This window comes from Bombyx mori, chromosome 11 (genome assembly GCF_030269925.1).
Source record: "Bombyx mori chromosome 11, ASM3026992v2".
In the NCBI taxonomy this organism is placed as follows: Eukaryota; Metazoa; Arthropoda; class Insecta; order Lepidoptera; family Bombycidae; genus Bombyx; species Bombyx mori.
In genome coordinates, this window is record NC_085117.1 from 16,482,360 (window position 1) to 16,491,711 (window position 9,352).

Sequence of the window (9,352 nt, forward strand, 5' to 3'; positions counted from 1 at the left end):
CAATGATGAACTCACTGATGTATCCTATCCCCAGCAAACTCTTGTTCGATGAGTTGATCTATGTACAGCAGCGAGCAGGACGCCTGCGCGCCGAGCTCGTGCGACGCGTTGTCTTGTAAGCGATTTAGCTTGAGGCGTCTGAAACGTAAAAAAACCTTATATTAAGCTCTGGTGAAAATTGGTCTGAAAGCTTTTGTACGACCACCGTGTTTCACCGAGCGGGTGATATTGCTCGGTAGACCGACGGCCCGTATGTTATTCTTCGGAACTTGTATAATGCAAGCTTATCTTGAGAATGTCGTAAGCGCATTTGTCGAATATTTTGTGTTTTATGACGGCTACCGCCACATCATACCGCATAGAAAATTAGTCAGTGTTAAAATGATTGAAACGACGCGGTCTATAGGACGAGACTATGTCGATGTCCAAATCTGAAACTAACGATGGATCCTACAGCAGGTAAAAATAAAAATATAATAAAAAAATATAAAATAAAATCAATATAATTTTCTAAACCCGTACCGCAAGTTTATCGCGTGAGGCGACCTGCGTGCCTGTTCGAAGGATACGCCAACTACAGTTGAAATATCGCCATTATGTCGCCTGACGTAAGGTAGCGCGGGTCCTGCGTCTATCAACTGCAGTTAAAATATCAACCTTATATCGCCTGACGTAAGGTAGCGCGGGTCCGGTACCTCTTGGCGTAGATGGCGTGCAGCTGCTCGGCCGGGTACGGCAGCGCCTCGTACGCGTCCAGCCTCTCCGGCAGCAAGCCGACGCGTAGGAACCATTGCACAACTTGGAAGTACAGCGACACCGTCCCGATGCCTTTGTACTTCTCCTCGATTTCACTCAGGGCTGTGGGTAAATGGCTACCATTAATTGTGACGAGGGGGGTTGGGAGGGGGCTGTGACGTCACGAGCTCGTTTGCGAACGCACGGACACTGAAGTTCGTTAACTTTACGCGCTGCGTGCGACTCCGAATGATTCTCAAGCATCAATAATAATATCATGACATGTGACATCGTAAAAGGGTAAATAAATCCAAGGTCGAGAATTGGAACAAAAATAACTCTAGAAGCGCACTTCGGATCAGCGCAGTGGCTCTAGGTGCAGAAATGAGCTCTACTGGTGTACAATAACAAAAAGAACAAATATTAAAACAGTTTTGTATGGTATTTATTTTCTTCAGACTTTGGCTGTTTTTTTTTTTAAATCTTAGGTTGGGCTATCGGATGACCCCGTGGCGTTTAGTAGTGATGAGATCGTAGTCAAATCAAAGGTCGTTCAACCAAGAAAGCCGGGTTTGACGAGCGAGTTATAAGTTACAAATATCTTACCATCGGGAACGATGAGATTACAGCATTTTGTGAGGATAGCATCGAGCAGGCTTGTCAACTGCATTAACTGTTGAACACAGTGTTCGAGGTTTCTGACAGAGTTCCTGAATGCAATATGAAACAATAATAAATTAGCTTTAACTGAGAAAAAAAATTGAATTAAATTATATGCATTTACATTATCTGTGATCTTTGAATATGACACCTGTCATACTGTTACATAATTTTGCAATTGTCGAATACGAGTATTATTTTATTTATTATAAGGGATGTTAACTGAATTATTATATCATTAAATGGTATGGTATTTAATCACTGTTTTGTCAAAAATGATATTTTATTCTATTGTTATATGCTAAATAAATTCGTAAAATTCTTCCTATTCGTTCTTGGCATCAAACCGAAATCTATGATGTCCGATGTGGATAATTTTTGTATATATAACTGCTTGCCACAGTCTCGATATCTTAATCAATCACCTAATTTAGTTCTGAAGTTTAAGCGCTTAATTTTATCGGCGAGGATTGACAAATCAGTTACAAAGACACAAAAGGAAATAAAATAAATGTCGCATTATCTGTCTAGCATCACATTAAAACGCTTTCCGGGATTTGTTTTTATATCCGAATCGATTTGAAAAAGACTAATTAGCATTTACTGAAAAAAATCGTTTTTTTTATAATTATAGTCAGAAAGATTGTTGGTGTAATTTTCGCCATCTAATTCTATCAGATTTCATTTAAGAACTTACCTGTCTGGAAGTGAAAATGATGTGAACAGCGGTGAAGTTATTTCTTTTGCGTTCTCTTTCAGTTCTAGGGCTCTTGACCAGCACCAATCGATCTAGAACGAATCAATATTTTGACATTATACACTGTCATTTTCGACATTGGAGATTTCATACTTTCTACGTTGAACACTATATCTAAATTTTCTGTTAATAATTTAGTGTAGTTATCAATGAGTTGCAGAGAAGATGATATAAGATCCAGGTAGACGTTTCTATTGTTTCTGTATCATTCAGTTTAGTAGTCTGTTCATTATTTATTTCCATCTTATTGGAGGTAGTTGTCAATTATTCCTTCTTAAATTTGCAGGATTTGATCTGACTGTTCGTTTGCGTCGTAAAATCGTAATGCGTTCCGAAAGATAACACAGGTATGCATTTCAATCCATTTGGATTTTAATTTTGGACTTCTTTTATTTTTATTGGAGATGGGTGGACGAGGTGTTACCAAAGCTCATAGACATCTACAACGTAAATGCGCCACCCACATAGAGATATAAGTTCTAAGGTCTCAGTATAGTTACAACGGCTGCCCCACCCTTCAAACCGCAACGCATTACTGCTTCACGGCAGAAATAGGCGGGGTGTTGGTACCTACCGGCGCGGACTCACAAGAGGTCCTACCACCAGTACCACTGTTCCTCAGTTGTCCTCACCATGAAGGAGAGCGTGCAGCCAACGCCGGCGTGGCTGCCAGTGGCCCAGTCGTGGGCGCACCGCTTCAGGAACCGGCACAGGCGAGCTTCTAACGCCACCGACAGCAGGAACTTACGTTGCTCGTCCTATAGAGAAATAGTAGGGTAGTTGAAAAACATTTGTATCAAGCCTAATTCATTATAATCACATCAACAAAAGCCCGCTATTGTTCATAGCTCTAAAATATTACTTTATAAGAAGATAATTGATTTTTTTAAATAAAAAAGTTCTTAGTTGTATGACGTCACCATTCGCGACGCGTTACGTCGCGCTTCGTGTTGCAGTTTCACTATTGAAATGAACCGGCATAAAATTTAGGGCTTGCTCTTATCTTTATAATAATATAAAATTTCTAATTCTAAAATTGTATTTCGACCTAATCAAGTGTAGATATATTTAGATATAAGAGTATTTATAAGGAAATATACGATGTAATGCAACTCAATTGTTTCATATTTCAGTTTGGTAGTATTTTAAATCGTAGACAAATTGATACATACGTGTTTTTAAAAGGATTTTTAATAGCATAAGTAATACGTAATTGCCTAACTGTGAAAAATCATATTCATTGCGTTCAGGGAATTTTGTGTTGTCTCTCAATATGAGTTCGATTACCGCCCTACCGATGCCGTTGGAATAATTGGAGTAAATATTGTCACGAACTACAACGCCTGACGTCAACGGGTCCTAACGCCGCAAAAGAGCGTTGTTACTGCCATAGTAGTACAACACATCTCGGAGTCATAGCGCGCCGTCAGTATAGCGTTCTGACGCGCGCTAAGTACGCGTTCTGTTTGACGAAGCCTTTACGTCTGGGGCTCAGGTAACGGCGCTCGCGTCATTCGAGACCTAGAGCCGGGTGTTAGGTGAGCAAGGGGCGTCACCGGCGTGGGCGCGGGCGCGGGGGGCGGCGCGAACAGTGGCGCCAGGCCGGCGGCGCGCGCGGCGGCGGCGCGGGGCGCGGGGTGCAGCAGCGCGGCCGGGCCCGCCGCCTCCAGCGCGCTCAGCAGCTGCCGCTGGATGCCCACCGTGCCCAGCACGCTCGACTCCGACGTGTTCAGCGACACGCAATCTGACCAACGCACAATGTTCGACAACTTAAAATCTCTTTGGACAAATTAATTCACAAGAAACTGTTGTCTGTAACCTAAATTATATATATATATATTTATTGCTTAGATGGGTGGACGAGCTCACGGCCCACCTGATGTTAAGTGGCTACCGGAGTTCATAGACATATATAACGTAAATGCCGCCACCCACCTTGAGATATAGCTTCTAAGGTCTCAGTATATTTCACATTACTGAATAATTTTGTTAGGTATGTCTTTTTAACTATAAAGTAATTTTACTATAAATTTTGAAAATTTCATCATTTCTTTGAACATCAAAATTTGTTTCAAGTAAAATTTCAATACAATTTTTTACATCATTTGAAATTCAAGAAAATAGCACACATAATATGTAATTTGATTGAAAATTTATTATAATTGGTAATGTATTAGTAATAAAACACATATTCTGTTACATTTATGCTATGTTAGTATAAGTTAATCGTTTTTTTTTTATGATTGAGAGTTTACTGGTGGCTCCGAGGCCTTTCCAGTTTCACAAGGACAAGTGGGCGAGCAAGGGCTCAGCCAGAAGCGACATAGTTTCTAATATGAACACTCACTATACTGTAAAGAATTCGGATAAAAGTGCTCCTCCAGTCTCGTGGCATGGCAGTACACGGCCACGGAGTGCGGGTCCAGCCTCACGTCCAGCATTGTGCTACCGCCGGCGCTCAGCTCCGGGCACCAGATCACACTCATAAAAGCATTACTTTCTAAACTGTACGTTTCTAGAAAAAAAATTATCATTAAAGTTTTTTTTTTATGTTCAATCAGCATGAAAAAAACATAATTTAAAGCCCCCGGTACGAATAACTTTTGGGTAGTGAGATAAAGTTATTAAATTAACTGATCATCCATTTATCATATTTCACTATGTTAAATTCAGTTAGATTTTCAGAGCATCCTAATATATATATTTTTGATATTTTTTTATTTGGAAGAAAAACAGCGAATTTAAGCTATATAAAATCTAACCTTACAACTAAACACCATATAAATGTCTCCACATTTAAATAACTAATTAAATACTAATTAAAACTATTGTGACGTTGCATCGCCTAGTATTAAATAATTAAAGCATACATTAATAATTATACATACGTACTGAATGAAAAAGCAAGACTTGTATAATGTATATAACAATACAATAAAATATTATTTCTGTAGGGTATTTTTGAGTGATATATGGATGAAATATAAAACAGTGCAAGTTTCTAACTACACAAATTGCAACACAAGATTATTGGCCTATTATTTTCGTGAACAGACAGTTAAGCTCACGATTTAATTAACACAATACACCATATTTTATTGGGACAGAGTTGATTTTTACCTGGCATTTGATCCTTGTACCATTGGTCGAGATCAAACAAAAGCATTCCGTATTGCAAAGATGAATTTGGGTTCTCACCCCAACACTCCCAAACTAGTTGGCATATGTTTAGCATACCTGAAATAAATAAAATGTTCAGAATGTCTTATGTCTGATCAATAAAACTATATAAGTTAAAATTCATTTTCTGTTACTATTACAATGTACAAAGTGAGCAACTGCTTCAAATATGTAAGATGAAACATACTGTCCTCCCCTTCGGCACCCAACATTGAATTCACAGAGTATGTATGGCAGGACACACATTTGCCTCCCAAAAGCAAACTGTTCTCTTCTCCACACAATTTCAGTTCGAATCTTATAGCAGCACTGGAGAAATCCTGGAAACAACGAATGAAATTTAATGTGATCAATTAAAGAAATATAATGTATTTGTACCAATCATCAGCTGGGCTGTGAAGTCCAAATTAGTCTGATTTTCTTAGTTTAAAAAAATAGTGAATTAGTGGTGAATCATCAGCTGAAATTTTACTATTATCTTAATAATAGATCCTTTATTCCTTCAAAGCTTACCTGGTAAAGACATTTAGTGTCTGAAAGCATTCGCTTTCCTTGGTAAGTCAATGAATACATTACGGCCAGAGGGAATTCTTCGTCTTCAAATTTATCTATGACTGAATATATTACCCATAAATAGCAAAAAGCTCTAGGGTCATCACATGGCTCCTGAAATAATATAATTACCATATTACCTCAAGTGTATTTCCTAAATTTTTATCATCCAAAAAGCACATTAATGTTAAATGTCAAGTAGCATATAACTAATAATCATGTTATTCGTACTAATGAACCTTCGCATATGCCATGGTAAATACTGCATAGAATCCAAAAAATTAAAATTGGTGATTACTCAAGAGTTGATGCCCCTCGCAAAGTTCACAAAATGCTTATTATTACAAAGAACTGGAATTAAGGCTTACTACTGTTAGTTTTCCAACCAAAGTTTGTATCTTTTTTTTTATTTATTGCTTAGATGAGTGGACGAGCTCACAGCTACCTGGCGTTAAGTGGTTACTGGAGCCCAAAGACATCCACAATGTAAATGCCGCCACCCACCTTGAGATATGAGTTCTACGGTCTCAGTATAGTCATAACGGCTGCCCCATCCTTCAAACCGAAACGCATTACTGCTTCACGGCAGAAATAGGCAGACCTGCCCACGCAGACTCGCAAGAGGTCCTACCATCAGTATAAACCACCATATGTACAAGGGCACTACTTATTATAGTTACACTGTGAAGTAGTTACCTTTTCCAGTATATAGTGTGGGTTACGTACTGGGGGGTGGAGTGGGGTACCATTATACAATACAAATGACACTTCAATCTCACATACTTCAAGATTGATGGCGGCAGATAGGTTGTAATGTCCATGAGCTTAATTAACCATATAACACTAACAAGGTGGGCAGTAAAAAAAAAACTTCAGTGCTTTGAAAAAATTCAATGACGATTTGGCTATTTTGATACAAAATGTCCTACCTGGAATCCGAAATGTGTAACAGGCAAACAATCAATATTTAATTTTACTTGTGAAGTAAATTCCAAATCCAAAGTCATCATATTCCATATTTGAAATGCACCAAAATTATATCCAACAGCTAAACTGGCCAATTGAGGTAAATACTGTAAAACTGTGACTCTAATGTGATCTTTTTTTGCTTTCATTTGTACAGTTCCATCAGGATTACGAAACATAAATTGACCATCTATTAGAGAATTTTCATTAAGTAAAATAGATAGGTGATCATCATTTTCTAAAGCAAGCTCTCTTTGTTCATCTATATCGTGGATTTCTTTGTAGGGAAGGAAAGATAGATTTACTGGTCTGAGTTCATCATGGATTAAGTGTTCATAGCCTTCTGAGGTGTCTTTTAAAGCTGTAACGAAATTATTTCAATTAGAATGGCATGGGATGCACAGAAGTTTCACTTTATTCACGAAAATAATTTACCCTGTCGTAAGCTATCTCTGTTGAGATCAATAGCAACTATAGCTCCATTCTTAGTGCCTGCCATGATAATTCCATCAAAGCATGAAAGAACTCCATCAGGTAAAGCATCACACACACTCAATTGCGTTATAACAACTTCCGTTTGTATGCATCTCAGTATTTGAGACCCATTTATGTGGAAGAAACATATTAGCCCCATGTCGTCACATTGTAGGCTGATGACTAGTTGTTTAGAGTTTTCCGACAATGGTCTAGGCAATTCGACCACACATTTTACACTTATTTGAGAGTTCCTGCAATGAAAATGGGATAAATTATCTTATTCCTATATTATATATTTATTAAATAGGTACCATATTTTCTTTAACATTCAATGATAACAGTAAAAGCTCTTTCACGGGGTATCCGGTCTGTGAATATGCTGCATATTGCGTATTGCCTGCATATTGCTGCGTATTGCGTATTGCCTACATATTGAAAATCCTTTTTATCAATGTGAATGTAGTGATGTACAAATCGATCCACGAACAAAGAAATCTTTAGTTGCAAATAGGAATTTGGTGCATTTTTTTTATCTGCGATTAATGAAAACGGAAATGTAAGAAACGCAAATAAGGCGCTTTTACATAGTAATATGAAAGACACCTAAATTTATAATTTTACACATAAATCATGTATTTACATCATAAATGCTAGCTGCATACTTTCAACTATACAGAGATATAGTTGATTGTATCAAAATTTTCTTTGGAATAATATATCTATATACATATGCTAGCGTTAGTGCATTACCTATAAGAACACTTTTTTCCTACTTAATCTTTGGTAGCCCAAAGGGCCCAACTACACCAGATTTGTTAGGTGGGGCTCAAGCCGGAAGGACTTGCTAACACTAGCCCTAGCAAAAGCAGTGCTTTCTTTTCACTGTACTAGTTATTACAGTAAAAGGTGAGTATAAAATACAATACTCTGTATCCATATAGATAATGCATGCATTACCAAATGTTTTTTTTAGTTGTCAGAATCTCAGTAAACTTGAATATATTCATTAAAATAAGTTTTCTTTAAATAACATAGAGACTCCAAAAACTTTTTAGAACTGAAATCATTTTACAAACGAAATGTTTAAATTGTTTAGATCATTTCTAACTGTTTGGACTGATGACTCAGATTAGTCCATGTAAGGTAAAGTGAGTATGTAGGTAACATTAGAACAATCAAATGTTACAAAACTACTTTACTAACTTGGATTTGTGCCCAAATGTTCTTGCAGCAACTTTAAGGCCAGTTCTAAGATCAACAACACAAAATTTTGGTCCCAACGCAAGCCAGCCATGTTTGGTATCTTTTAAAATCCCACCTAATGGTGTATTATCTGAAATTATAATCATGGTTTAAAAATAACTTAATACAAACATATTTAATCTGAAGGAAAATAACCTCACGAGCTTACGTTATAGGTTTATCATCAAACCAGATCAATGGTACTGCATCTCTACCAGTTAGTATTCATAACTGTATACATATCACCAAAATTCATGATACAAAAATTAGAAGCGGGTGAACTACACTACGCACGCACGTTCCAAATCGTTTAGATTAAAGTCAAGTTAATAGAAAAAGTAGAGAGAGCACATGATTTGCGCCTACACAACTGTTTGTTTGATATTATATACTATTTTTAAAAATGTTGTCATTGAAGTAAACATACCTTCAAATTCTTCTTTAGGCTGTAGGAAGCTGAACACAGCTGGAGATAAGTTTGTTGTTTTAATAATAGAAAAAACGCTATCTTGTAGTTTTTGCATTTTTAAATAATTTACAAATATTCTTTTTGTTAATTTATCCGAACTTCAAATGAGGTTAGGATACATGCTATTCTGGATAAATAAAATAATTTAGCAGGTTTATTATGCTTGATTTGTGCACAGCACGGGTTTTGAAGGTTGAAGTAAATGATGAAAGTTAGGTATTACTGATAAACGCTCATTTTTTTGGTAATATTCCACGGCGGTATGCCGTTTTTTAGAATAGAAAACAAAACGGAACCTTCAATTTGACAATTTT

At 37.1% G+C, this 9,352-nt stretch overlaps 1 protein-coding gene across 2 annotated transcripts in view; it reads right to left on the reverse strand.

Moving 5' to 3' along the window:
- Positions 1-9,352, reverse strand: part of LOC101741033 (protein ELYS) — a 32,748-nt gene extending 23,396 nt beyond the window's left edge. For both annotated transcript variants that reach the window (XM_012696126.4, XM_004932862.5), the window contains exons 1-14: positions 8,997-9,352; positions 8,531-8,660; positions 7,286-7,578; positions 6,814-7,211; positions 5,846-5,998; positions 5,520-5,652; positions 5,273-5,389; positions 4,500-4,667; positions 3,709-3,896; positions 2,785-2,910; positions 2,093-2,184; positions 1,342-1,445; positions 696-858; positions 16-138 (exon numbers count right to left, since the gene is read on the reverse strand). In XM_012696126.4, the coding sequence (XP_012551580.1) occupies positions 16-138; positions 696-858; positions 1,342-1,445; positions 2,093-2,184; positions 2,785-2,910; positions 3,709-3,896; positions 4,500-4,667; positions 5,273-5,389; positions 5,520-5,652; positions 5,846-5,998; positions 6,814-7,211; positions 7,286-7,578; positions 8,531-8,660; positions 8,997-9,093 (2,285 nt within the window). In that variant the 5' untranslated portion in view covers positions 9,094-9,352. The remainder of the gene's footprint in view (positions 1-15; positions 139-695; positions 859-1,341; positions 1,446-2,092; positions 2,185-2,784; positions 2,911-3,708; positions 3,897-4,499; positions 4,668-5,272; positions 5,390-5,519; positions 5,653-5,845; positions 5,999-6,813; positions 7,212-7,285; positions 7,579-8,530; positions 8,661-8,996) is intronic.